This window comes from Arvicanthis niloticus, chromosome 1, assembly GCF_011762505.2.
Source record: "Arvicanthis niloticus isolate mArvNil1 chromosome 1, mArvNil1.pat.X, whole genome shotgun sequence".
In the NCBI taxonomy this organism is placed as follows: Eukaryota; Metazoa; Chordata; class Mammalia; order Rodentia; family Muridae; genus Arvicanthis; species Arvicanthis niloticus.
The window spans coordinates 2811737-2839646 of NC_047658.1; the positions used below are offsets into that span (position 1 = coordinate 2811737).

The 27910-nt window shown below is 51.7% G+C and overlaps 3 protein-coding genes across 5 annotated transcripts in view; 2 read left to right on the plus strand and 1 right to left on the minus strand.

The window, feature by feature from the left end:
• Window positions 1-3247, plus strand: part of Ercc1 (ERCC excision repair 1, endonuclease non-catalytic subunit) — a 10950-nt gene extending 7703 nt beyond the window's left edge. Inside the window, exons 6-10 of the mRNA XM_034484610.2 lie at window positions 86-162; window positions 1396-1495; window positions 2184-2255; window positions 2376-2444; window positions 3149-3247. Coding sequence (XP_034340501.1) covers window positions 86-162; window positions 1396-1495; window positions 2184-2255; window positions 2376-2444; window positions 3149-3202 — 372 coding nt within the window. The 3' untranslated portion in view covers window positions 3203-3247. The remainder of the gene's footprint in view (window positions 1-85; window positions 163-1395; window positions 1496-2183; window positions 2256-2375; window positions 2445-3148) is intronic.
• Window positions 3080-6076, minus strand: Polr1g (RNA polymerase I subunit G). The gene is made up of 3 exons (XM_034484600.3): window positions 5641-6076; window positions 5329-5470; window positions 3080-4532 (listed from the first exon to the last, which is right to left on the minus strand). Exons 1-3 carry the CDS (start codon window positions 5660-5662, stop codon window positions 3377-3379), a joined length of 1320 nt encoding a protein of 439 aa, XP_034340491.1. The 5' UTR covers window positions 5663-6076; the 3' UTR covers window positions 3080-3376.
• Ppp1r13l (protein phosphatase 1 regulatory subunit 13 like) lies at window positions 6000-26172 on the plus strand. 3 transcript variants are annotated; one of them, XM_076928865.1, is made up of 14 exons: window positions 6036-6052; window positions 7292-7582; window positions 15654-15734; window positions 15826-15968; window positions 16706-17216; window positions 17298-17396; window positions 17477-17568; window positions 18240-18669; window positions 20172-20632; window positions 22635-22766; window positions 22858-22991; window positions 23098-23264; window positions 25054-25253; window positions 25539-26172. In XM_076928865.1, exons 3-14 carry the CDS (start codon window positions 15680-15682, stop codon window positions 25575-25577), a joined length of 2463 nt encoding a protein of 820 aa, XP_076784980.1. In that variant the 5' UTR covers window positions 6036-6052; window positions 7292-7582; window positions 15654-15679; the 3' UTR covers window positions 25578-26172. The 3 variants fall into 3 exon arrangements, with proteins under 3 accessions (XP_076784990.1, XP_076784980.1, XP_034374817.1); XM_076928875.1 differs by lacking the exon at window positions 7292-7582 and having other exon boundaries at window positions 6000-6052; XM_034518926.3 differs by lacking the exon at window positions 6036-6052 and having other exon boundaries at window positions 6933-7582.
• The last annotated feature ends 1738 nt before the right edge of the window (window positions 26173-27910 follow it).

The following is a 27910-nucleotide window of genomic DNA, read 5'->3' on the forward strand; positions in this document are numbered from 1 at the left end:
CTCTCCCCAGCTCAGCTGTTGGGTTTCCACACTGTAAATCCCTGCTCACGCCCAGGTCTCTACTTCTGACTTTCTTCTCTTTCAGAAAGATCCCCAGCAGGCTCTTAAAGAGCTGGCTAAGATGTGCATCTTGGCTGACTGCACCCTAATCCTGGCCTGGAGGTGAGACACAACCCTCCACCCTCACCCCCATGCCCTGCAACAGCCAAGGCAGACTGTGTAGTGGTAGGGGTTCCTAAGCCCGGCATGGTGACACAAGCCTACAATCTAGCACTGGGAAGTCCAAGGTCAGGACAGGTCAAAAGTTCAAGGCCAGCCTGGGCTAATGAGCAGGAGGATGGGCTGAGGCAGGAGGATCATTACTTCAAAGCTAGGCAGGGATATATAGTGAGACTTTGTGGTGTTAGAAGGAACTCAAGAAGGGAATTAGGGGGCATGGCTCAGTGGTAGAACCCCTGCCTAGGATCTTCAGGCTAGTCTCAAACTCACCGAGATCCCCCACCTCCTGAGTTCTGGGATTAAAAGCACATCGCATCAGGCTAGAGTAGTTTACTTGTTTATTTGATTACACTTTCTTCATTTGTGTGTGTGTGTGTGTGTGTGTGTGTGTGTGTGTGTGTGTGTGTGTTAGGGTGCATGTGCTGCAAACACAGCGTCCTATTCCTAACAAAACAAAGGATACCAGGCTTTCACTGGCCAGCCTGCCTAGCCACTCACTGAGCTCCTGGTTCAATGAGAGATCCTGTTCTCAAAAATTAAGGTGTAGAGACCCTGAGGAAGACATGCAATATTCACCTCTAGTCTGGGTGTAGGCAGACAAAGGCTCAGTGGTAGAGCCCTGCCTAGATTCCCCCAGTGAGGGGCTGGGAGCGTGGCTCAGTGGTAGAGCCCCTGCCTAGAATTCCCTAGTGAGGGGCTGGGGGCATGGCTCAGTGGTAGAGCCCCTGCCTAGAATTCCCTAGTGAGGGGCTGGGGGCGTGGCTCACTGGTAGAGCCCCTGCCTAGAATCCCCCAGTGAGGGGCTGGGGGCGTGGCTCAGTGGTAGAACCCTTGCCTAGAATCCCCCAGTGAGGGCCTGGGGGTGTGGCTCAGTGGTAGAGCCCTTGCCTAGAATCCCCCAGTGAGGGGCTGGGGGCGTGGCTCAGTGGTAGAGCCCTTGCCTAGAATCCCCCAGTGAGGGGCTGGGGGCATGTATGAGTGGTAGAATATCTAGCATGTACAATATCATGGGTTCCATCCCCAGCATGACCAAAATAATAAATGTATGAGAAGCCACCTCACAGGGCTTCTTGCTGAGGATAGCAGTCAGGGCTGGGATTGGACTAGCTTTTGTTTGCAGGAGAATCGTGAAAGATAGCCTTCTCACCTCGGCTCACACTGTGTCCTGTTCCCCAGTGCAGAGGAAGCGGGGCGGTACCTGGAGACCTACAAGGTGTATGAACAGAAGCCCGCCGACCTCCTTATGGAAAAACTGGAACAGAACTTCCTATCACGGGTGAGACTGCCACCTCTTGTACTGTACCTCCTGATTCTGTAATGGCTTCTGGGTTGAGCTTGGTCCTTTGCAAAGCAAGTCCATGCTTGATGGGGAGTTCCTTCCCTGTGCAGTCCGCCCGCATCCCCTCCCACCAGCTTGAAGGGTCTTTTAAGTGCAAACCAGACCCTGCCTTCCTTAGCCCTGACCCCTAGCCTGCCCTCAGCATCTAAGATCCTGTTCTCTCTGCTGGAATCCATGTTTCCCAGCCAGGTGCTGATGCCTCCTCCTCCAGGAAGCCCTCCTTCATCAGCTCAGCCTAGTAGCCCAGAGTGCCATCCTGACCCTGCTGTGACTGCTGCACACCCCCCCACCCCCAGCACTCAGTGGCCACTTCTGGATGTTATTTTGTAAATGAATTGATGCTTTTCAGCTGTAAAGAGGGACTCTATCTTTCTGAGTGTCCTGGGTGCTAGGAAGTGAACTTGGGTCCTCTGGAAGGGCTGGATGTACTGTAATGGCTGAACCCTCTCTTCAGCCTCACTTTTGTTTCTGAAGACAGTATCTCCCTGGGCCCAGAGGCCTGAGTCTGGTTATGGACCAGGCTGGCCTCAAGCTTGTGGGAATGCCCTAGCACCTGCTTTCTAAGTACTAGACTCACAACTGCCCCTAGGCCCAGCTCCAAGAAAATACCCTCTTTCCCTTCTAGGCCACTGAGTGTCTGACCACCGTGAAATCTGTGAACAAGACCGACAGCCAGACGCTTCTGGCTACATTTGGAGTAAGAGGCCCCCTGGGAATCCCCTCTTGACCTTCCCATGGCCCACACCCTGGGGTCCCCTGCAGCTGGGACAGGTAAGGGTTTAGGGCACACTGCCCTGACCTCGAGTCTGTCTTTCAGTCCCTGGAACAGCTCATTACTGCATCAAAGGAGGATCTAGCCTTGTGCCCGGGCCTGGGCCCCCAGAAGGTAAGAATTCTAGGGGGATGCTACAGAGGTTAGGGTACAGGAATGAGCCCCAAATCAATGGACCTTAGACTGAAGTTATATTAGGTAGCTGTTGTTTTTAGACAGTCTTACTATACATAGCTCTAGCTGGCCTGGATCTCACTATAGACCAGGCTGGGCCTGAACTCAGCTCTGCCACCGACTTCTGCTAAGACCACAGGCAGAGCCACCGTGCTTGTTTTAAAAGACTCCATGTCAGGATGGGACCATGTGGCTGAGCTGGTACAGTGCTTGTTGAGCACGCGCAAAGCCATGGCTCTGATCCCAGCACTGGCTACACTAAGCATGGTGAGCATGCTTACAGAAGCCATGTAAGGCAGGAGGATCAAAGGTTGAGTTCAAAGCCATCCTAAACAGCTAGGCAGGCCAGCCCAGGATGCTTGATCCAGTGTCTCAGAAGCAAGACTTCTGCTGGTTTGTTTTATTTATTTTAATGTAGCTGAGGTTGGTCTTGCACTTCTGATCCTCCCAAGTGCTGGGATTAAAGGTGTGCACACCACTGCCTGGCTGATGGACTAGTGTTTCGGTCCATTTACATCCACCTCCTGGCTAGCCTCAAGTAGACCCCAGAAACCCAAAGCTCTCAACCAGGAGAATAAGAGGCAGAACCCCACACCAAACAGCAGCACAGCATCTTTAATGACGACTTCTCCTCTTGCCCTCAGGCTCGCAGGCTCTTTGAAGTACTACATGAACCCTTCCTCAAAGTGCCTAGATGATGCTGCCACCGAAGCCCAGTGTCACAATAAAGCATTTGCCGGGCCCCGGTGCCTGTGGTGTGCGTGTTTGCCGATTTCCACTTCAGCCCTGCGACTTCCTCCCTTTCCCCCTCCCCAGGGGCTCGTTATGGCTCCTGCTGCTTCCTTCTTCTCCCGTCCTGTGGGAGACATCTCTCAGTGGGGAGCAGTGTCTTGCACCCTGCTTTCCTGATCCTTCTTTTTCTTCTTCTTGGGGGATCTTTGACTGGCCCTGGGCTCTGGTTCCTCAGACTGTCCTGGGTCAGTCACCTCAGACTCTGGTGTTTTCTGTCCTCTCTCTTTTCTCTTGCCAGGTGCTAGAGTTCCCTGGGGCTCAAGTGCAGCCTCTGTCACCTCTGCCTCATCCACCCACTTTTCCTTTTTCTTCTTAGTCTTCTTGGGGGACACAGGAGCTACTTCAGCCTGCCGCCCATGTTCTGAGAGTCCGGTCTCCACAAGCACTCCAGGGAGCCCCATCTCTGCCTCCCTCACCAAGTTCTGTCTCTTTTCTTTCCTCCTCTTCTTTGTAGGGGACAGTAGGATGGCTTCCTCACGGGGCTCCACGGCGACCTGTGGCTGGGAGCCAGCCATGGTGCCGTCCACTTCCTCTGTCCCTTCAGCTTCCTTCTGCCTCTTTCTCTTTTTGGTGGAGGACAGGAAGGTTCCCTCAGGAGGCTCTGTTTGAGCCACAGGTTCAGTGTGTCCCAGATCTCTTTCTGCCTGGACTGACTCTGCCCCCTTGGATTTCTTCTTCTTCTTCTTGCCGCTGGTGGTAGATGGGACTGGCAGCTCTGACACGGGCTCCATCTCCCCCTCCCCCACAGGATGCCTCTTTTTCTTCTTCACATCCATTCCTAGGTCACCCCAGGCTGTTCCCACTTCCACGATTCCGTACCTGTTCACAGCCTCCTGCGGGTCTGAGGCCTCTGTACCCTTTCTCTTCTTTTTCTTCTTCCCTGAAGTGGGTGACCTCAGAGCTGAGGCTGACCCCAGCCCTGTGATGGGAGGGCTGCCCCCGAAGGCAGAGAAGCGAGGCCGCAGGCCAGCAGGGATCTGCGGTGGAAGGCTTGTGGGGATAGGCTGCAGGGGGACCCGAGAGATAAGATATTCCTGAGGACCCTCCGTGATCCTTAAGTTCCCTTTGGGCGCGGGGGCACAGGTGAGTCTGCCACCTGCCTCCGATGAAGATGCGAGCAAGGTGGCTTCTCCAGCCTGGGGGCTGCTGGTAAAGACCCGGTACCGGTGCTTCTTGCCATCCAGTTTGCCCTTAACAGTCTTGGAGCCAGACAGAGGCACTTGCCGCCCATTGAGGCTGAGGAGAGAAAGGGAGAAACAGTGGCCGATCTTCTCCAGGCTAGGGTGCAGCTCAGCGCTAGATCCAAGTGCAAGACCCTGAGCTGTTTTCACCCAACCAACCAACCACCCACCTTCTGGGGGTTTGTAGGCTGCCTAGAATGCCAGACCAGCCCGGGGCCACCTCCCAGGTACTGGGATTATCTATGTGCCATCTTGTGTGAGGCTGGTTTAGTACTCCCTAGTTCATGCTGGCCATGAAGTCTGTTTTCCTGCCTCAGCCTCCCAAGTGCTGAGATTATATCTGATTATCTGATCTCCACCATTGCCCATTTTTAATCCCAGTACTCAGGAAACTGAGGCTGGGGGATGCTGGTTCTTAGAAACCAGCCTGGGCTAGAGAAGAAGACTGTTTCTTTTCTTTTTACTCAGAAATCCGCCTGCCTCTGCCTCCCAAGTGCTGGGATTAAAGTCATGCGCCACCTCTGCCCGACAATACTGTTTCAAAACAACCCAAATCAGCATTTCCGGGTTGCTCAGAAATGCCATCTAGCCTGATGGTGGCAACTCGCCTTTAATCCCAGCAGTCTGGAGGCAGTGGCAGGCAGGTATCTCTGAGTTCGAGGCCAGCTTGCTCTACAGATCGAGTTCCAGGACAGACAGAGCTACACAGAGAAACCCTGTCTTGAATTTTCAAAAAGAGCTGTAAAAAAAACGTTCTGGTTCACTGACTACGGTGAGTTCAGCCCCTCGAAGGTTCAGCCTCTAGGAGGTGGGGGGTCCTCCTAGGAGGTGGCCTGGAATCGACCACTCACCATTGTGGGGCGAAGTCTGCAGGAGCTCGGATAAGCCACAGTTCTGTATCTGGACCTGTAAGCGCCTCCAAGGAGAAACGGGGGGGATCCGCGTCTGGAGACATCTCCGTGAAGTGGGAAGGGCAGGAGAACCGAGTGGCCCCTGAGAGGAGACAGTAGGGGGACACTTTTGACATGGCCAACCTCTCAAAAGTACCCGTAGGTCCTTCACTCGCCTGCTCCACGGGGGCAACCTCGCAGCACTCCCCAGCCCCTTCTGCACCCAGATCCTCCCGGATGCCCTTCCTCTCCACCAGCTCAAGCTCCACTCACCGCAGGCCGGAGTACCTTCCATTCCAACTCTGGAGGAGCCCACGCAGGACCTGCCCGGAACGCTGCCCACCACGTGGACCCCAGGGGTGGAGCCGCACCCGGAAGCATCCAAGTAGCGTTGGAGAGCCGGGCGGTGGCTTGGCGCTGTCACTATTTGCAGAACCCGCCTAATCCCCACTCTTAAATTTCACACAGCATAGGAATGATCAATTTTCTAACAATGTCCTGAAGGTGTAAATCAATCCCCTGTTCGTCACAAATGCAAGCTAGCTCGGATCTTGGAGCGTCTGCTCCCCCGACAGCTTTCTCACGTGGTTTCTTCCAACACTGTCTTAAAGAGGCAATGACCCACATAGGTCATGGCTTTTAAAGAGACAGAAGATCGATTGTGCTGCGTTCCTGTGAAAGCTAGGTAAGAATTCTAGTCGTCACGATTGTGCTTTCAAAGCTAGAGTGTGTCTTCAGAAGTCTCTGGTGCGGCGAAACTGGAAAGTTTGACTGAACCAGGTCAGAAAATAGAGAAAAGCGGACAAGCGGAGCATTTAAGTACCAATCAGAGGCAGAGCTTCTGAAGTCTAGGGCAAGCGGGAAACCGAGGGGGAGGAGTCCGCAGGGTCGGGGGAGGAGCTTCGGACCCTGAGCCCCAGATCCTGGCTTGAAGCGGGGTGAGGGTTAGTGTCGGGTGAGACTCGTAGATGCCCTCGTGGACTTAGTGTCCTGAATGGGAAGTATTCCCCACGGCTCCGAGGCTCGTAGAGGTGCAGCTGGTCGACCCCTTCCTGCTCCGCCGCCCAAGTAAACAGCGGCACGTGGACGTGGGATTTGGGGGACGTGCCCACGCCTCTTCCCAGCAGGACTATAACGCGTGGGGTGGCGGGTGGAGCCGCGGGACGGTGGCGAGACAGGGTGACTCGACTGCATTCCTGGCCGGTGTGTCAGCGTCGCGGCCCGCCCCCTCTGCGGAGATTTTGGAGACTCCTCCAGAATTGGCGTGCTCCCCCCTTCTTCCGAGGCTTTTGAGAATAGAGGGAACCAAGGCTACGAAGGAGTGTTCCCTCCACCAGAGATCTTCAGACTATGTGTCCGTCCCCCCACCCCCCGCGCATGGTGGAGAAACTCTGGGGCTCGCCCTTTGTGGGCTTCAAGACTCCAATTCCCAGATGACTCGAAGGTGGCTGGCGATGGACCTCGGCCAGGAGTGCTGCTGGGGATTGTAGTCCGGCTTGTTGCTAGGCACGCCAATAAATCGCCAATGCTGAGACGTTTTTTTTTTTTTTTTTTTTGAGACAGGGTCTCTTTATATAGTCCAGGCTGGCTTGGAACTCGCTGCGTAGACCAGAATGGCCTTGAGCTCGCAGAGGTGCGCCTGTCTCTGCCTCTTACGTGCTAGGATTAGAGGCCCCTTATTTTTATTTTTTGTTTTATTTAGACAGATAACCCGGGACTTGGAATCCTGATTAAGGTGGGGCCTTTTCTCGCCATAGTATTGGTCGTGTTAATTTCTCTGCGCCTCCCATCTCCTCGTTAACTATCCAAATCTTCACTCAGACAAGGGGAACCTGAGCCTGGAGGAGTGGGAAAGGGCTCAGAGCCCTTCCCCTGCACCCACAGTGAGCTGAGAATCTGAACTCTTGTGCATTTCGCCGTCCAGGACGCCCACGATCTTCTGTACTTCCCTCTGTCTGACTTGTTAAATGAATCGCGTCTGACTCCAAATGGAAATGTCCCTGGCTGCGCCTTGCCCATTCCGGACTACAAATCCCAAGGTGCTCCAGGCAACCGCAACTCCCCCTCCTCTGTGGGACACGCCTCCCTCCAGTCAGAGTCACGTCGTCTAACCTGTTCCCCGGCGACTACCCCGCCCCGTCCTCCGCTCCCCGCCGCTGGAGCCGGAGCCGGAGCCCGAGGAAAAGCCCCCCGGTGCCAGGATCTGCCCCGACGCGTGAGTTCCACCCCCACCCAGGGTCCAGACACCCTAGAACCCGACACCGCGTCCCCGGGAGGACTTGATGAAAACTCGGACCTTAGGTCCAGGGGAATAGTGTGGGGAGCTCACGCCTGGATCTGGAAAGAAGGAACTGGGGTGCCGACTTTACTCGGCAGATGGATAGGGGCTTGGACACCTGTGATCTTAGTGGTACTTGGAGCCCTTGGTCCTGGAGAGTTATTGGAGCTGCAGTTTTTGAATACTTTAATTAGGAACCCTTGGAAGTCTTAGGGTGCTGTTGGGGTCTCGGGACTCTGAATTTTGGGTAGATGTGGGAGATCAGGACGTTCTAGAATGGTCGGGCGCCCGGTCACCCTCCAGCAGCCTTTAACACCGAACCAATAGGTCTCTGAGTAAAATTAGTGGCACTGGAATAGTGGATCCTAGACTTCGAAAAGAGTGGGACAAGCACGAGGGGCGTGGGTTTCAGGAGTTTGTGTTACAGCGCTACACCCCTCTTTCTGGTTTTGAGATGGGGGCAGGGAGTAAGAAACAGGGGCAGCTCTCCAGCCTCTTCTGTGCCTCTGAACGAACCCCAACATGTTATTAACTGGGGCATCAGACCTGCCTAACCAGAGGAGGCACGTCCGCCCAAGAGCGCCCCCTAGCGGAAACGGGAGTCGGACCTCTAATTGCCCCACGGGGTGGGAAATAGGTGGGGTTTGCTGAGGTCATTCTAGAGCCCAGGGCAGAATAACAGAACCACGGGGCTGGATCTGGGAGGCTCCTGTGGCCCTATACTGCTGTGTTACAGAGAATGGAAGTTGTAAACTGAGGCTGGTGGGCCATACAGGTAGTTGAATTTGACATCTCCTTCACTCTTGTGACAGCTGTCTGTGGAAGGAATTCCTTGACTCCCACCAGATTTTCTAATTAACCTTCTTCCTCCCGGGTGGGGTTCCTTGTGACCCAGAGGTGAGACATGTCGCCTCCACTTCCATCTGTCTGACCTGAGGTATTGTGGGAGATAAGGGAGGGAGAGAGGCTAATTCTGGAGGTGTCTGTCTGTCCTTGAGCCAGGGAGAGGGCAGGGGCAGGCACCTCCCTCTGTCTCTCCACCCCTGGGCCCTTATGCAGGGGGATTTCAAAGCTGGTGGGGGACGAGGATCTGGAGAGGGAGGGTGTTTGCGAGCGCCTGGGCTGGAGTGACAGGCATGAAATAAAGCTAAGGAATAATAGCACAGCTGCCAACACAGGCTCAGCCTGCCAGGCTCAGGTCAGGATGGACTTCTCCGTCCACACAGGCATTTGGCAATCACCCGAATGTATGAACAGTGAGGTCCACCTTCAGTGGAGTTTGTTGACTCCTAAGAGGGCTCCTCCCTAGCAATGGGGAAACTGAGGCTGGTCCTGGGAACTTTCCAGTTTCTATCTGGAACCTTCCAGGGCTCCTTGTGTAGCCCTCACATTCCTGGGGATAGTCACTGTTGCTCACAGCTGGGAACTTTAGGGTCCTATGGTCCAGAGGCTCAGGCAGTTGAGACCACTGGCAACAGAAGGAAGGGGTTGGCGTGTGGCTCAGCGGGTAGAGTGCTCACCTAGCATGCAGGAGGCCCAGATTCAGTTCCCAACACTGCATAAGAAAAGACTGTCAGGGTACATGTCATTATTTCTAGCACTGGGAAGGTGGAGGCAAGTGGAATGAGAGAGAGAGAAAGAGAGAGAGAGAGAGAATATGAATGACCAGCTCAGTTGTGGCAGCAGCCCACACCTTTAATTCCAGCACTCAGGAGACAGAGGCAGGCAGTTTGAGGCTAGCCTGGTCTACATAGTGAGTTTCAGACAAGCCACAGAGATATAAACCAACCAACCAAGAAACCTCACAAAAAAAGAAGACACAGTTGGGCGGTGGTGGCGCACACCTTTAATCCCAGCACTTGGGAGGCAGAGGCAGGCGGATTTCTGAGTTCGAGGCCAGCCTGGTCTACAGAGTGAGTTCCAGGACAGCCAGGGCTACACAGAGAAACCCTGTCTCGAAAAACCAAAAAAAAAAAAAAAAAAAAAAAAAAAAAAAAAAGAAGAAGAAGAAGACGACGACGACACTGGGTTTCCATCCCTCACTCCGTGTGATCGATGCCCCAGGCTCAGGTCCTGAGCTCAATCAAGCCTTGTGCTAGCCACACGAGCATGTTACTGCTGGGAGCTAAAATTCAGCTCTTGTTTGTTTGAGACAGTGTCACTTATGTAGCCCAAGGTGGCTTTGAACTAGATACCCTACTACTTCAGAGCACTGGGATTGCAGAGATTTATCTGTGTCACCCTAGAGGACTCCTCTTGGAGGAAGGCTGGTAGGGTAACAGTCCAGGATGCCTGACATTGGGTCCTTGAATTGCATTGTTGTAAACACTGTATATTTTAGGTCCTCCAATGCCTACACCTCATCTAGGTGAAGTCATTAATTCCCCCAACTGTACAGGTGAGGAAACAGGGACAGAGAAGCCCTCCCAGTAGCTAGCTCAAGGCAGAAGCTTAGCTAGGGGAAGTCCCACGTCGGTTCCACAGACTTAAAAAAGCAAGTCTGACCCGGCTAGAGCGAAAGATTGCACTCTGGGTGTTCCCACACCATCTCGACACCCTGACCTGGATCCCACTGACTCCTCCAGGGAGCCCACACAGGATCCTTCACCTCTGGGAACCGGGCTGGGGGGCAGAGGAGGCTGAGCAAGGAGACCTAAGGGTGGAGCAGATGAGAACCGGATGAAGGGAGTTAGAGTTGGAGGAGGCCCAAGGAAGAAGACCTGAGGGTGGAGGGCAGGGACAGAAGCCTGGGAACAGAGACTCTGCCACACCCGCCCAGCCCGCTGTGCACCCCTGCCAGGGGAGCTGTGCACCTGCCCAGGCCCGCCTCGCATTCCCAGGGCCTGAGCTCAGTCGTCCAGCCCGCAGGGAGCGCGTCCCCTGGTGGTCAAGGCGTTTCTAACACCCACCCTAGCCTCTGAAACTGAAGAGTCTTACCTATTTGATAATGGCACAGTTGCCAAAAGATCCCTGTACTGTCATATGCTGGGGGCGGGGTTTCAGGCCTCTGGAAGAACAGCAAGAGCTCTAAGCTGCTGAGCCATTTCTTAGCCCTTGTCCTGTGCACATGGGTGTCTACAGAGGTCGGAGGCTTCAGCTGAAGCTGGTACATGAAACTGTGAACCAGCCATTCGATATGGATGCTGAGAGCCAAACTCTGGTCCTCCACACTCTAAATGGCGGGGACATCTCTTCAGCAGAGGGGTCAGGTCTTTCTGTGTAGGTCTAGCTGGCTCCAAGCATATGATGTAACCAAGCCTGGGGCTGTCTTCAGACCTCTGCCTTTGAAAACTGGGATTAGAGGCGTGTGCCACCTTGCCCAGGCCTTTTTGAAAACTTGTATTTTGTGATAGGGTTGCCCAAGCTGCCCCTTCAATGTACTCTGCTGCACCAACAGACCTGGAACTCACCCTCATTTTGTGTCAGTCTCTCACGTAGTAGGGTAGGCCTTAATAGATGCTCTGTTTGCTATTTGTGAAGCCTGGATTCTCACAGCCCTGAAATCCTCTTGTACCATCTTTGCACTGGTCCAGTGAGCTATCCTATTTCCCTTCGTTTTACAAGTTAGGCAACTGAGACACTCTTGTTAGTGGGGTCCAGAATTTAACTCTCCACCTCTGGCTGCTGGCTTGTGGTAGACTCCAGGAACATGTGATTCCAAGATAGAAAGTACAGCAGGAAAACTAGAAATTGTGGGCAAAAAAATATGAAAGAAATTTAGAATGTCAAAGAGATGAGATCCTAGCTTTCTACTAGAGATTGAACCTAAGAACGGACTAATGATAGGCAGGGGCTCTACCACTGAGCCACGCCCCCAGCCCCTCACTGGGGGATTCTAGGCAGGAGCTCTACCACTGAGCCACGCCCCCAGCCCCTCACTGGGGGATTCTAGGCAGGGGCTCTACCACTGAGCCACGCCCCCAGCCCCTCACTGGGGGATTCTAGGCAGGGGCTCTACCACTGAGCCACGCCCCCAGCCCCTCACTGGGGGATTCTAGGCAGGGGCTCTACCACTGAGCCACGCCCCCAGCCCCTCACTGGGGGATTCTAGAATTCTACCACTGAGCTAGATCTCCATTTCCAGCTCAGAAGTTTCTCTCGGTAGATACTTATGCTTTTGGGTTTATTGTTTTAGAATTTTACCATCTCAGAGACCCTACTGGGTGTGGTGATACATGTCTGTAGTCTTAGCCACAGAGAGGCAGGAGAAGCCATTAGTAAAGTTTCTGGATGGCCTGAGCTATGCAATGAGACCAAATACAGCATCAGATTTCAGAATGGAGGCCTCTTTGAAATCAGAAGGGACTTTCGGAATACTTAGTTTATGTCTTCCTGCCTTGTGGAGAATCTCAGGAGGAGTCAGGGAGTCTCAGGCCCTAAGGGTGGAGAGGATTCAAGGTGACACATGCTCAGATGAGCCGTCAGCCCCAACAGGTTCTGTTCCTCGTGGCTTTCCAGACAGAGGCTGGTGTCAACACGTCCCAACTGGCCCCACTGCCTACACCTTTAGCACCCAAAGCTAAAAGGTGACAGGGCTGGTGGGCGTGGTGACTGCCATGCGGATAGAGTTAGCTGGTGTGACCGGTTCCCATTTGTCCTACTGGTTGATGACCACAGCTGCCTCCCTGGCCCTGGCCACCTCCCTGTTCTTCCTCTTAACAATGGGTCAGTGTGAACAGGGCTTCTTGTAGACAGTGACTTGGAGAAAAACCCTCCAGGTTTGAGTGAAACATTGCAGGATGACAGCTTAGATCCTGGAGTGAAACCCAGTCTGAAGGACTTCTTGTATGTTGACTTTGAATACAGGTTTCTTATTTTTTTTAGTCTTATTTTGAAACTCACAGACAGCCGATTGTCTCTGCCTCCCAGGTTGAGATTAAAGGCCCATACCGCCATGCTTAACTCTTTTTTTTAATTTTTTTATTTTTTAAAGTTTTGTTTTGAGACAGGGTCTCTCTGTGTAGCCCTGGTTGTCCTGAAACTCGCCCTGTAGACCAGGCTGGCCTGGAACTCACAGAGACCCGCCTGCCTCTGCCTCCTGAGTGCTGGCATTAAAGGTGTGTGCCACCACTGCCCGGTTGGTTTATTTGAAAGTATGTGTATGTATATTGATATGTGTATGTGAGTGCAGGTGCCCTGGGAGACTGGAGGGGGCATTGATGTCTTGGAGCTGGAGGTCCAGGTGGCCGTGAGCCAGTCCATGTGGGTGCCGGGGACTGAACAAGCTGTGAACCAGTAGGAAGTGCTCTGAACTGCAGAACCATCCAACCCCAGCTTTCTTGTCTTTGCTTTTCTTGTTGACACAGGCTCTCACATTGTCTCGAGCCTCAGAGTTGCTCAGCAACCACAGCTGGGTCTTTTTTTTTTTTTTTTTTTTTAAATGCCCACCACAGAGGCAGGCGGATTTCTGAGTTCGAGGCCAGCCTGGTCTACCGAGTGAGTTCCAGGACAGCCAGAGCTACACAGAGAAACCCTGTCTCAAAAAACCAAAAAAACCTACTTTAATAAGGGTTCCTTTTTCTTTTTCTAAAAGCTTTTATTTATTTACTTTATGTATATGATGAGTACACCGTAGCTGTCTTCAGACACACCTGAAGAGGGCTTTGGATCCCATTACAGATGGTTGTGAGCTACCATGTGGTTGCTGAGAATTGAACTCAGGACCTCTGGAAGAGCAGTCAGTGCTCCTAACCACTGAGCCACCTCTCCAGCCCCACGGATAAGTCTTAACTGAAGATTTTCTTATCCATATTTCCCAAGTGCTGGGATTGGAGGAATACACCTGGCTTCAAGCTCCCTGAATTGTATTTCCTTGCTTACTGGTGTGTGTGTGTGTGTGTGTGTTCGCACGTGTGCACGTGCACATGTGTGTATGTGTGTGTATGCCTGCTCCGGTGTGTGGAGTATATATGTGTGGAGTGTGTATATTGCTGTGTATATTGCTGTGTGTTGTGTGTCAGTGTGTCCTTGCACACAGACGCCAGAGGTCATTGTCCCATATCCTTTACCACCACTATCTGTTTTATGTGTGGTTGTTTTTTTTTTTAAGTTTTATTTCTTTTGTTGTATGTATATGCACGCTTTACTGCATGTATGTTTATGCACCATGTGAGTGCCCGGTGCCTGTGGAGGCCAGAAGAAGTGTTGCACCCTCTGGAACTGGAGTTACAAATGGCTGTGCGCTGCCATGTGGGTGCTGAGAAATGAGCTTCATGAACTCTGAGCCATCTCCCCAGACACATAAAAAAAATATCTCTCTCTCTGTCTCTCTGTCTCTCTGTCTCTCTGTCTCTCTCTCTCTCTCTCTCTCTCTCTCTCTCTCTCTTGTTCACACACACACACACACATGTGTGTAGCTGAGCAACCATGGCCTGTGATTGCCTGTGTCTGCCCACCTCCAGAGCTGGCATTCCCAGCATGCACCTGCACTCCCAGCATGCACCTGCACTCCCTGAGTTTCAGTAGGATGCTAAGGGCTGAACTCAGTTCCTTACTCTTGCTCAGAATGCCCAGCTCTTCTGAAGCCTTTAACCCAGGTTAGCTTCTCAGTTGCTGATACTCCTCCTCACAGCTTCACCACATCCTACTGGCATGTAACACCTCAGTTGGTTAGGGTTTCTTTGTTGTTGTTGTCTGGTTTTTTTGTTTGGTTTTTTTTTTTTTTTTTTTTTGGCAGGGCTCAGGCTGGAGAGGTGGCTCAGTGGTTAAGAGTACTATCTGCTTCTCCAGAGGACCTGGGTTCAATTCCCAGCACCTACATGGTGGCTTCTGACTCCTTTATACAGACTTATAAACAGACAGAACACTAATGAACAACAACAACAAAAAAGGCTCATTCTGTAGCCCAGGCTAGACTAAATACACTCTAGTTCCAGGCTGCTCTGAAATCAGAAATCCTTTCACAACTGCTTTCTGAGTTCCAGAACTCTAAGTGAGTGACACTTGCCTAGCTCATAACTTGTGGTTTAGAAGTGGAGGAGGAGCTGGGGGCGGAGCTGAGTTGCCGTGCGCATGCGCAGTGCAAATGCGCGCTGGCTTCGCTCCCAGCACCGTGTGAGCCCTGTGGTGCTCCAAGCCTATGATCGCAGCACTCAGGTGGTAGAAGCAGGAGGATCAGAAGTTTGAGGTCACCCTAAACTACACAAGAGCTTTAGAACAGCCTGTGCCGCATGAGGCCCAAACAACAAAACAACAACAATGTGGTGGAGAATGGCTGAGAGGTTAAGAGCATTTGCCGAGGACCCAGGTTCAGTTACCAGCACCCACGTGGTGGTTCACAACTGTTTATAACTTCAGTTCTATGGGATCTGATGCCCTGTTCTGATCATGATGGGGACCAAGCACACAGACAGGCAGATGCTCATACATATAAAGTAAGTTAAATAAATGTGAAAGTAAACAGAACAACAACAACAAAAAAACAAACAACAGACTTAGAATGCTGATGCAGGCCTGTTATCCAAGAGTCCTGGAGGCCAGGGCAGGCCAAGGATTGTGAGTTTGAGGCCTACATAAAGTTTTCCAGTCTACACTGAGATACATTAAAAAAAAAAAAAAAAAAAAAAAAAAAACCAAAAACAAAAACAAAAAACTCTGTCTCAGCATGGATAGTAAAAAGAGGGCTGGGGGCGTGGCTCAGTGGTAGAGCCCCTACCTAAACATGTATATGGCACAGGATTTAATTCTTATTACAACAATAAACAAAACAATAGCAAAAAAAAAAAAAAATCAACAACAAACATCTGGTGCTGTCCCTTGGTCCCTAGTAGGCATTCATTAAACTAACAGTTAACTATTTCAGCCTCAGTTCAATAGCACGTAAGTGATGGATGAATTCTTTGTCCTGAACTTTTCTAGGACAGGTTCAGATTTCTAGGTAAGCTTATGGACAGAGTTCTGAAGGAACTGACATTTGGGAACCTTAATGACTGTTGGGGGGGGCCTGGCTTCCTCGGGGTGGAGCCTGGAGGGGCGTGGCCTGAAGGGTCTAAGCCAGTTCTCACTCCAGCCAGGCACCCTGCTCCGGCCGGCACCATGGACAGCGAAGCATTCCAGCATGCGAGGGACCTTCTGGATCTGAACTTCCAGTGTGAGCAGGCAGCAGGGTAGATGGGCAGGGCCCGGTAAAGGGAGAGGGGGTGGAAGGGACGAAGTCTTGACCTTCTTTCCCACCCACTCAGCTCTGGCCATGAAGCACATGGATCTGAAACAGATGGAGCTGGACACCGCTGCCGCCAAAGTGGACGAATTAACCAAGCAGTTAGAGTCGCTGTGGTCAGACTCACCAGCTCCTCCTGGCACACAGGCTGGAGTCCCCTCTAGGGTGAGCCTGGTAATCCCACTGACCCCAAAACAAGCTTCTCTCCATGCCCCAGGGGAGGCCTGGATTTCTAAGATGGTGTAGGCTGAGGCATACGCAAGGCATCTAGAAGAGAAAAAGATCAAGGTATGGAGATCAGGCTGGTAATCCCTGCCATAGAGAAACTGAGGCAGGAGGATGAATTTAGTGTCAACTTCTCTACTTCATAGTGAGTTCAAGACTAGCCCAGGCTACAGAAGAGGCTGGTTAAGTTGGTGGAATGTTTGCCTAGCATGGAACCCACGCTGTAGACCAGGCTGCCCCCAAACTCAGAGCTATACCTGCCTCTACCTCTCCAGAGGCATGGGCACCCCCACGCCAAACTAAAATTAAGTGGAAAAAAGTGAAAGCTCATACGAAGCCTTTTTAAAAGGTTTATTTATTTTATATGAGTGTTCTATCTGCATGTACAGGTCAGAATATCAGATCCCATTATAGATTATGTGAGCCACCATGTGGGTGCTGGGAATTGAACTCAGGACCTCTGGAAGAGCAGCCAGTGCTCTTAACCTCTGAGCCATCTCTCCAGCCCCACAAAGCTGTTTCTTATATAAAAGAATCAGTAACAGGTTAGACCCATCAGACCCAGGCTTTGCCCAGGCTCTGCACCTTCAGTCATCCAGCCTAATCCAATGTCTCTGACCTCCTCCACTCACCCCACTATTGTCTCCTCTGACTCTTCGATGCCCCCTCTCTCACAGATGTCCCGGTACAGTACCAGCCCTGTCCCCGAGCATTTTGGCAGCAGAGGGTCCCCGCAGAAGATAGCCACCGATGGCATAGAGGCCCGTTTTGGACGCTCAGAGAGTGCCCCGTCCCTGCACCCTTACAGCCCTCTGTCTCCCAAGGGCCGGCCGTCCTCGCCGCGCACCCCCATGTACCTACAGCCCGACACCTACAGCAGCCTGGATCGGGCGCCATCGCCCAGACCCCGCGCCTTTGATGGAGCGGGCAGCCCTCATGGTCGAGCGCCATCCCCGCGGCCGGGGACTGGCCCGGTGCGGCAGCCGGGTCCCCCGACGGCCTTTGACTACCTGGGCCGCGCAGGGTCCCCCCGGGGCAGCCCTCTAGCTGAGGGGCCCCAGGCCTTCTTCCCGGAGCGGGGACCTTCCCCACGTCCACCCGCTGCAGCCTACGACACATCGGGCACGTTCGGGAGCCCTCTGCTGGGCGCGGGTGGCAGTGCCTTCGCCCCTCCACTTCGCGCACAAGGTTCATGGAGACCCTCTCTTTGGGAGGCTGGTTCAGGCTAGTCTATGCTTACACCCGTAATTCACGGACCCCTTTCACCAGATGACTCGACGCTGCGCCGGAGGACCCCGAAAGCCTGGAATGAGTCGGACCTGGATGTAGCCTATGAGAAAAAGTCTTCACAGACAGCGAGCTACGAACGTAAATGACAGAGGGTGAGGGGACCTGGAGGACAGGAGTCTGGAGTCGATCTGAACGATTGATCAGTGCGTGTTTTGCAGGGCTGGATGCCTTCACACGGCCTGCCTCGCCAGGCCTGAATCTCTTACCCTGGAGAGAGAGCAGCCTGGATGGGCTGGGGGCCAGTGGCAAGGTGAGGGGCGTGTAGGCAGCACCGGTGTGTGTGTGTGTGTGTGTGTGTGTGTGTGTGTGTGTGTGTGTGTGTGTATACCTTTTCCCACACTCTTCTTATGGTGGAAGGCTGAGGATGGAATCTAGGGTAAGGCTCACTGTAGGTGAGTGAAAACTCCTGAGCCACGCCCCCAGCCCCTCACTGGGGATTCTAGGCAGGGGCTCTACCACTGAGCCACGCCCCCAGCCCCTCACTGGGGATTCTAGGCAGGGGCTCTACCACTGAGCCACGCCCCCAGCCCCTCACTGGGGATTCTAGGCAGGGGCTCTACCACTGAGCCAGGCCCTCAACCTTTTACTTGGGAATTCAAAGCAGGGGCTCTACCACTAAGCTAACTATATCAGCAAACTTCTGCTTAGGTTTCCTTAACTGATTTGAATCCCACCTCAGCCTTCTGAGTGGTAGCCTCTTCCTGTGTGTGTCGGTTGCTGTTTTGTTTTGTTTTCCTGTAGTGTGAAATGGCCTACAGTCAAGTCAATCCTTCTGCCTCAGCTTCTCCTTCTAGGATTACTGGCGTGGGCCACCACACATATGTCCTTTCTTTCCTCTCACCTCCCCACCCCCCTTGTCCTTACCTGTGTTTGTCCCCTTCTCTCACCTTCCTTTCCCTCCCCTTTCTCCCTCCCACCCAGGACAACCTCACCAGCGCCACGTTGCCACGCAATTACAAGGTGTCTCCTCTGGCCAGTGACAGGCGTTCTGACGTCGGCAGCTACCGCCGCTCTATGGGCTCTACAGGGCCCTCAGGCACTTTGCCCCGCAGCTGGCAGCCCGTCAGCCGCATTCCCATGCCCCCCTCTAGCCCACAGCCTCGCAGCACCCCGCGCCAGCGCCCCATCCCCCTCAGTATGATCTTTAAACTCCAGAATGCCTTCTGGGAACATGGAGCCAGCAGGGCTGTGCTCCCGGGATCCCCCATCTTCTCCCGAGCACCCCCACCCAAGCTGCCTCCCCAGCCACCCCCTCAGCCCCAGCTGCAACCTCAACCTCAGATGCCCCCCCAGTCCCAGGCCCAGCCTCAGACTCCAGCACCTCAACAGACTTGGTCTCCCATGAATGAAGGTGAGTCAGTTGAGGGGGCTCCCAGAAGGTTAGATAAAGGGAGGCCAGATGACAGGGGTCAGAGTAGCTGGGGAGCCAGGATAGCCGAGCCTGACTCTGCAAACTGTCCCTGCAAAGGGCTGGACCGGATGAACGTGGGAATGTACACCGGAGTCTGGGATACAGAGTCAAGTGCTGTGTAGCTTCAGGCAGGTGCTTTAACCTCTCTGGGCCTAGCTTTGCCTGAGGGTAAAAGTTGAATCGTGATATAATTCCTATCTATTAGGACATGGTACTAAAACTATATCAAGTCTTGAAAATGAGGCCCTGATGCCCAGAAAGTGCAGCTTGCCCATTGTATCCCAGCTGACAGGGTCTTTAGTGCCAGGAGGCGTAAAGCAGAGAGCTTCAGCTTCTCCAGACCCTGGCCTGTGGATGAGTCAGAGTGAATCCTGTCATCGGAGATGCACGCCTTTGGTCCTTGTGTTCGAGAGGCAGAGGCAGGCAGATCTTTTTTTTTTAAAGATTTATTTTATGTATATAAGTACACTGTAGCTGTCTTCAGACACACCAGAAGAGGGCATCAGATCCTATTACAGATGGTTGTGAGCCACCATGTGGTTGCTGGGAATAGAACTCAGGACCTCTGAAGAGCAGCCAGTGTGAGTCAGTGAGTGCTCTTAACCGCTGAGCCAGCTCTCCAGCCCGCAGGCAGATCTTCTAATTCGAGGCTAGCCTGGTCTGCAGCATGAGTTCCTGAATAGTCAGGGCTACACAGAGAAACCTTGTCTCGAAAAACAAACAAGTGAAAAGCAAATGGGGTAAATTACCTGACCTCTCTCAGCCCTTTTTCCCACCCGGGGAAAAGAAGAGATTACTGTCTACCTTGTAGGACTGTGCCAGGGGCTGGGATAAATACCAGGTAATATTCCCACCTGCTTCTGAGGCTCTGCAGTGGAGGGAGGGGATGTAACAGAAGGATAGATAGCTGAACACCAGGCTTCTCCTCAGGGTCGGGGCCAGGGGCTTCTGCGTGAGATGTTAGAGGGAAAGTTCTTCACATCCTAGAAAGCCAAGTTTAAGGTTTGTAGGACTGCAGATTCCAGAGTCAAGCAGCTGTGTAACTTTGGGCAAATGACTTTCCCTCTCTGATCCTCAGATTCCTGTCTGTAATATAGAGATAATCACCTGTTTCTTCACAATATAGAAGGGTGATGGGCAAGCATTACGGGTGCGACCTACATAGCTCAGTAGGTAGAATGTCTAGCGTGTGCCCTGGGTTCAGTGCCCAGCACTGTAAATACATAAATAAAAAAATATTTAGTATATTATATTATAAATAAATACATAAATAAATATAAATGCTCAGAGATCAAAATATTCCGTACATCCCCGAGTAGTCTAGAGAGGGCAAGTAACCTCTCTGAGGTCACACAGCTCAAAAGCTGGTTGCACCCTAGAAGTTGCAGCTCTTTGGAAGCTCCTGGGTAATCTTCCTCTAATGGGGTTCTTGTTCCTGCCAGGCCTCCTCAAATCCCCTGCTGAGCTGGAGCCTGAGCCCGAGCTAGAGGGGCTACTGGCTCCCGTGCTGGAGGCTGGGGACGCAGATGAAGGCACCGTCACTCGCCCCCTCAGCCCTACCAGGCTGCAGCCAGCGCTGCCACCCGAAGCACAGACTGTACCTGAGCTGGAGGAGGTGGCCCGAGTGCTGGCAGAGATTCCTCGACCCCTCAAACGCAGAGGCTCCATGGAGCAGAGCCCTGCCGTGGCCCTGCCTCCCACCCACAAGAAACAATATCAACAAATCATCAATAGACTCTTCCACCGGCATGGAGGCCCAGGGCCTGGAGGGCCTGAGCCGGAGCTGTCCACAATTACAGAGGGATCTGAGGCCAGGGCAGGGCCCCCTGCTCCCGCCCCACCAGCTCCTATCCCACCCCCAGCCCCACCCCAGAGCAACCCTCCAGAGCAGCCTCAGAGCATGGTGAGTCATAGGAGGAGCCTGAGATATATGCTCATCTCTGATACAGTTGCTGTAGCAAAAAGGCCTCTACCATTTAGTGGTTTGAATGAGATCTATTGTTACACCCAGACTCTGACCCCAGGCTAACCAATATTGAGATTAGCTGGGTTTAGATACCAAGATGGCACCTACTATGCTACAAAGGAGCCTGGGAAATGTAGTCTTTTGTGTAGATAGGTCTGGGCTCAGAGAAAAAGAGAGAGACTGGGTACCTTGGTTTCCTCTGCCTGTGCCCCAGCATTCCTTCATGAATCTCAATTTTACACCTGCAGTTAGTCTGAGATTTTGGTATGACACTGGATTTACCTGAGACCTGGAGAGCAGACAGTTTCTGGTGCTTACTTTTTCTGGATACCTACTCTGTCTTCTTGTAAAGAGAGAGTCTCCGGTCCCCAAAACTTTGGTCAAGAAAGGTTATGTTCACAAACGGCAGAGTTTTTACCCTGGCCCCATGCCACTTATTCAGCTGTGCATCCTATGGCCAGGCATTTAGCCTCTCTGTTTTCAGCCTCAGTTTTCTTGTCTGTAAAGTGGACATGAGAATACTAGTGGCTGCCTGATAGCTTTGTGGTGAGGCTGGTTGCTGCCCGGGATGTAACTGTGACCCTGCCGTTGTTAACGCTGACCCAGGGGTTTTGCTGGTTTGTTGTTGTTTTATTTGTTTCATCTTTTATGGATTCGACAGTTATCATCAAGTCAAGGAGATGCATTTTGGGCTCAGTTTGAGGGCACAGTCCATCGTGGCAGGGGCAGGAGGCAGCTGCTGACACTGGGTCTACAGTCAAGAAGCAGAGATAAATGTTGATGTTTGCCGTTCTTATCCTGTTTATTCAATCCAGGACCGGGCCCATGGAGTGGGCCGTCATAAGTGGACCAACTGTAATTCACCAATCTTGTTCCTCACTCACTCCCATGCACACCTAGCCAGACAGAGGTTTCTTTCCATGGTCTACTTTTCTTTTCTTTTTTTCTTCAGTTTCTCTGTATGGCCCTGGCTGTCCTGGAACTCACTCTGTAGACCAGGCTGGCCTCGAACTCAGAAATCCACCTGCCTCTGCCTCCCAAGTGCTGGGATTAAAGGCGTGTGCCACCACTGCCTGGCAAGGATTTTTTTTTTTGTTTTAAATGTATTCATTTTTTTATGTGTATGGACGTTTTGTTTGCATGTATGTCCTATGCACAGAGTGTGTGCAGTGCCTACTGAGGCCAGAAGGGGATTCCAGATCCCATTAAACTGGTGTTACAGATGGTTGTGAGTCACCATGTGAGTACCAGGACTTGAACTTGGGTCCTCCTTGGCAAGAGCAGCCAGTGATCTAAATCTCCGGTGAATTCTGAATTCCATTAAGTTGTCAGTCACTGTGTGCTAACCATCACAGTGGTTTTGTGGAGTTTTGTTTGTCTCTTTCTTTGTTTTGTTTAGCACAGTGGTTCTCAACCTTCCCAATCCTTCCAATCAAACCTTCTCGATCCTTCCACATGGTTCTTCATGTTGTGGTGACCCCCAACCATAAAATTATTTTTGTTGCTACTTCATAACTGTATTTTTGCTACGGTTATGAACATAATGTAAATCTCTGTGTTTTCAAAGGTCTTAGGAGACCACTGTAAAGGGGTCATTTGACCCCACAGGTTGAGAACCACTGATGTAGCCCAAGCTGTCCTAGAACACAGTGCAATCCTCCTGCTTCAACTACCCAAGTGCTGATATTATGGGCATGCACTACCATGCCTGGCTTACAGAAATAATTGCTGTAAAGAGCACCCAGTCCATGGCTTCCTAGCTTCCTCTAAGATCTCGGGGCTCAAGATTCCAAAGTCACAGGATGCCCTGATAGTTGTAAAGGACCAATAATTCACAAGGGCCAAGCCAGCCCTCCCCGTGTGAACAGGCCCATGGGTCTATTTTCTCCTCTGAGCTGTGGGCAGACTGGCCTAGCTGAAGCCCCTCCCTGTCCCGCAGGAGATGCGCTCAGTACTTCGCAAATTGGGATCCCCGCGCAAGGCCCGGCGCGCTCGCCTCAACCCACTGGTACTGCTGTTGGATGCAGCACTGACTGGAGAGCTGGACGTGGTACAGCAGGCAGTGAAGGAGGTGAGGTGTCCCCGCCCCTCCACACATTCCCCCAAGTTAGGAGAGCACGGGAGTGACAGGCAGGGCTGAATCCTCCCCCTGATGTTCCCAGATGAACGACCCAAGCCAGCCCAACGAGGAGGGCATCACCGCCCTGCACAATGCCATCTGCGGTGCCAACTACCCCATCGTCGACTTCCTCATCGCCGCGGGCGCCAACGTCAACTCCCCCGACAGCCATGGCTGGTGAGCCCCCATCGTGCACCTGTGGGGAGGTGGGTGGGACCTTGGCTCCGAGGTGGGAAGGTGCTGCCAGCTGGGACCTCCCTCTCACTCATCCTCCTGCCACCAGGACACCCCTGCATTGTGCCGCTTCCTGCAATGACACTGCCATCTGCACCGCACTGGTGCAGCACGGTGCGGCCATCTTCGCTACCACACTCAGCGATGGCGCCACCGCCATCGAAAAGTGTGACCCTTATCGTGAGGGCTACGCGGACTGCGCTACCTACCTGGCAGGTGCGAGTTTGTGCGCTAGGCCTGAGGTGGGGGTGGGGGGTTGGTGCTGGCAGAGGCATGTAGGTGGGTGGGGACTTGGGAACCGCATCAGAGTATACAACGCACCTGCATTCTGCCTGAGGGACAGGCAGTAGAAATAACAAATATACTGTCCAGCTGCTGTAGCAGTTGCACACTTGTGATTCTAGTGCCTGGGAGGGAGAGGCAGGTGGATGTCTGTGAGTTGGAGTCCAGCCTGGACCACATAGCAAGTTTAGACTAGCCAGGCCTACAAAGGGAGACTCTGTCTCAAGAAAACAAACAAACAAACAAACAAAGAAAGGAAGGGTAGTATGGCACACTAACCAGTCTGCAGGGAAGCTACTTAGAGGCTGGGACACTTGTACCTATGCCTGAGTTCTTGTCAGGTCTCTCCAGGCCCCAAGCTAAACTGCCTGAGGGTGACAGACAAGATACGTTGCACCAGAGGCTGGCCCATAGTCTCCTCTGCTGAATTTATGGAGAGGCAGATTGCAGCATATGTTGGCATTAGGGGTCATGAAACAGGAGTATTTAACGCTGTATAGGTGGGGATGGGGGCCTGACATGCAGGCCCATTCCTAAGGTTGGATCCTGAGTTGGAGACCAGCTGGAGTTACATATAGAGAACCTGTTTTCAGAAGAGGTTGTGGGTGGATGGAGCTGCACAGGAGAGCCCTTGCTTAGCATGATTTAGGCCCCCCGAGTTCTATCCCCAGCTCTGCAGAAATAGGGTGTGGTGGTGCACCCCTGTAATACCACAGCCTGAGAGATGGAGCCAGAAAGACCAAAAGTTCAGCATTTTCCTTGACCATAAACTTAGTTTGAGGCCAGTCAGACATACGTTAGGCCCTACCTATCTTAAAAAATAAAAATAATAATTGTGGGGCTGGAGAGATGGCTCAGTGGTTAAGAGCACTGACTGCTATGCCAGAGGACCTGAGTTCAATTCCCAGCACTGACATGGTGGCTCACAACCATCTGTAATGGGATCCGATGCCCTCTTCTGAAGTGCAGATGTTCATGCAAACAAAACACCCATCTACATGAAATACATAAATAAGCAAATCTTTTTGGTTTGTTTGTGTTTTCTAAAACAGAGTTCTCTGTGTATCCCTGACTGTCCTGGAACTCACTCTGTAGACCAGGCTGGTCTTGAACTCAGAAATCCTCCTGCCTCTGCCTCTGGAGGTGTGGGATTAAAGTTGTGTACAACCACACCTGGCTAATCAGCAAATCATAAAGAAAAAATTAAAAAAAAAAAAAAGAGAGAGAGGGGCCAGATAGTAGTGATATGTGGCTTTTAGTCCCAGCACTTGGGAGGCAGAGGCAGGTGGGTATCTGAATTCAGACCAGATCTAGTTCCAGAATAGCCAGGGTTAAACGGAGAAACCCTTGTCTTGAAAAACCAAAACCCCGGGCGGTGGTGGCGCACGCCTTTAATCCCAGCACTTGGGAGGCAGAGGCAGGCGGATTTCTGAGTTCAAGGCCAGCCTGGTCTACAGAGTGAGTTCCAGGACAGCCAGGACTACACAGAGAAACCCTGTCTCAAAACAAACAAACAAACAAAAAAACAAAAAAACCCAAAAAACAAAAAAAGCCCAGAGGGAGATGAACAGCCAGCCATTGAGTGAAGGTAGGTTTGACACACCAACGTTGGAGAGAGCTGGTACTAGCATCTCACTGCTATCCACTGGCAGAGGCAAAGACAGCTTTCCTCATCTCTCTGCTGGGCCCTGTCCCGACTACCATATTCTTTCTGTGTTTTCAGATGTCGAACAAAGCATGGGGCTGATGCACAATGGCGTTGTGTATGCACTCTGGGACTACAGCGCAGAGTTTGGGGATGAGCTGTCCTTCCGGGAGGGCGAGTCTGTCACTGTGCTGCGGAGAGATGGGCCAGAGGAGACCGACTGGTGGTGGGCTGCACTGCACGGCCAGGAAGGCTATGTGCCGCGCAACTACTTCGGGGTGAGTCCAGAGGCTACCTGGTGGGAGTCCCCTATTAATGGGTTGGGCTAGGCCGACCTGTTATACTAACACTTTGGTGGCTGAGGCAGAGGGATTGCCAAGAATTCAAGGCATGACAGCTACTTACAGGTTCCCCCACATCTTCCTGCTCCTTTTCTGGCTCGTTCTTATTTAGATGTTTTGATTGGTTATGGGTGTGGCTGGTGGTTAGATGGTAGCCCCCCCTTCTTAGGGGTGGGATCAGCAGTAATGGGCTCCTGGGGTCTGATAGTCCTCTTCCCTCAGCTCTTCCCTAGAGTGAAGTCTCAGCGGAGCAAAATCTAGTCGGAATGAAGGATGACTGTAAAGGAGAAAAGTACAAGCCAGCCTGCCTTCCCCTCAGACCCGCCCGATCCACCCAGCTAATCTGCGCATAGACTATTCTGCAGAGGGGTCTACCTGGACCGAAAATTCTGTGCTCTCGGAGAGGCTCAAGGGAGGGCAGCCCCAGACTGAAGATTACAAAGTTGCCTTAAGCATTGGGGTGAGGTGGGGCTGGGGACCTTTGGGGCAGGAACTCCTACCCTGTTCCCAACACACACACACTTGACAAATCAGATCTGGTTCTAAGTGCCTCCTACTGGCAGCAAGCCACTCTGTGCTATCCCAGCTGAGCCTGGGAGGCCACCCACCCCTTCATTTCTCTCTGAGTCCTTTCTTTCTCTCTCCCAGAAGTCCCCATTCTTCCCAGCAGCCTCCAGTCCTCCCAGAAGCCTTGGGACCTGTGTGAGGTCCCCATCTCCTCAACCAAGTGCCTTGACACCATGTGGCTTAGTGTTTATAATGACATGGGAAACGGTTTCCTTTATAAATAAAGGGTTGTTTTGTTTTTGTTTTTTTTCCCAGAAATAAACACCACTTTGATTCTGTTCAGACAACATGAATGCTGTCTGTGTTGGTTAGTTTTTGTCAACTTGACACAAACCTAGACAGGATAGTTCTCACAGAGCTATCTCACACAGTAAGTCCAATACTTATTTTTCTTGTTAGTTTTTTGAGTCAGGGTTTTGCCAGGCTGGCTTGGAACCTGCTTTTTCCTCTCAGGTGCTGGGACTAAAGATGAACACCACCATGTCCAATCTTTGATTTAGAAACAAGATATTATGTTTGGTTTAGGCCAGCTTTTTTTTTCTTTAAAGATTTATTTATTTATCTTATATCTGAGTAGACTGTAGCTGTTTTCAGACACACTAGAAGAGGGCATTGGATCCCATTACAGATGGTTGTGAGCCACCATGTGGTTGCTGGGAATTGAACTCAGGACCTCTAGAAGAGCAAGCAGCCAGTCAGTGCTCTTAACCACTGAGCCATCTTTCCAGGCCATTAGGCAAGCTTTAAACCTGTAATCCTTGTGTCTCCAACCCTGTAGGAGCTTGAGGTGACAGATGATCAGCTACTATTAATTAATTAGTTAATTAATTTTGCACAAAAAATTAAAAAGCCATTTTAATCATGTGACCACATTAACAAGTGGTATAAATAAAAAAGGACCTATGAATAAAAATTTTTTAAAAGGGAAATAAATAAAGAAAAATAAAACGGTCATCTCCCCCAAGGCTGTGTTCAGGGTCCTAACATGAGGTTTAAGTGTAGAGAGCAAGAGGCTTGTATAACTAGCCAGGCAGTGGTGGCCACACCTTTAACCCAGCACTCAGGACACAGAAGCAAGCAGATCTCTGTGGGTTTGAGGCCAGCCTGGTCTACAAAGCAAAAGTGCAGGACATTTGTAACATGAAATCCAAGAGCTGCTGAGATGGCTCAGCCGGTAAACACACTTGCCAAGCCTGACAGCCCTCGTTCAAGCCTCTGGATCCAAGGAATGATGGAAGGAAAGAAGCTATTTCTGCAAGTTGTTCTCTGACAATCACAGTAAATGCCCATGGAGCAAATACATAAATAAAGCCATGTAACTAGTACTAAAAAAAAAAAAAAAGTAATTTAAAAAAGAAAGAAAATAGGCGGGGCTGGAGAAACTGTTCAATGACTAAGAGCACTGTTACTTTTTTTTTTTTTTTTAATTTATTTATTTCATTTATGTGAGTACACTGTAGCTGTCTTCAGACACACCAGAAGAGGGCATTGTATCCCACCACAGATGATTGTGAGCCACCATGTGGTTTCTGGGAATTGAACTCAGGACCTCTGGGAGAGCAGCCAGTGCTCTTAACCGCTGAGCCATCTCTCCAGCCCAAGAGCGCCGTTACTCTCGCAAAGGATCTGTGTTAGATTTCCAGCACCTGCATGGTGGCTCACAACCATCAATAGCTCCAGTACCAAGGGATCTGATGCCTTCTAACCTCTTGAGGGTACCAGGTACACACTTGATGAATGTACATGCATGAGGCAAAACACTCACACACATCAAAAATAAAATAATTTAAAAAGAAAGAAAATAGCTAGACATTGTGGCACACACTTTTGTTTTTGTTTTTCTTTTTTTTTTTTCTTTTTTTTTAGAGACAGGGTTTTTCTATGTAGTCCTGGCTGTCCTGGAACTCACTCTGTAGACCAGGCTGGCCTTGAACTCAGAAATCCGCCTGCCTCTGCCTCCCAAGTGCTGGGATTGTGGCATATACCTTTAATCTCAGCACTCACTCCAGACACAGAGGCAGGCAGGT

Excerpts from the sequence above, each read along its gene's own strand:
- Ppp1r13l (XM_076928875.1), top strand. The coding sequence starts at position 15,680 with ATGGACAGCGAAGCATTCCAGCATGCGAGGGACCTTCTGGATCTGAAC. Across the intron at positions 17,217-17,297 it reads CCCTCCACTTCGCGCACAAG|ATGACTCGACGCTGCGCCGG; the intron begins GTTCATGGAGAC and ends CCCTTTCACCAG. Across the intron at positions 17,397-17,476 it reads ACAGACAGCGAGCTACGAAC|GGCTGGATGCCTTCACACGG; the intron begins GTAAATGACAGA and ends CGTGTTTTGCAG.
- Polr1g (XM_034484600.3), bottom strand. The coding sequence starts at position 5,662 with ATGGAAGGTACTCCGGCCTGCG. Across the intron at positions 5,471-5,640 it reads GGAAGGTACTCCGGCCTGCG|GGGCCACTCGGTTCTCCTGC; the intron begins GTGAGTGGAGCT and ends GTCTCCTCTCAG. Across the intron at positions 4,533-5,328 it reads GCAGACTTCGCCCCACAATG|CCTCAATGGGCGGCAAGTGC; the intron begins GTGAGTGGTCGA and ends TTCTCTCCTCAG.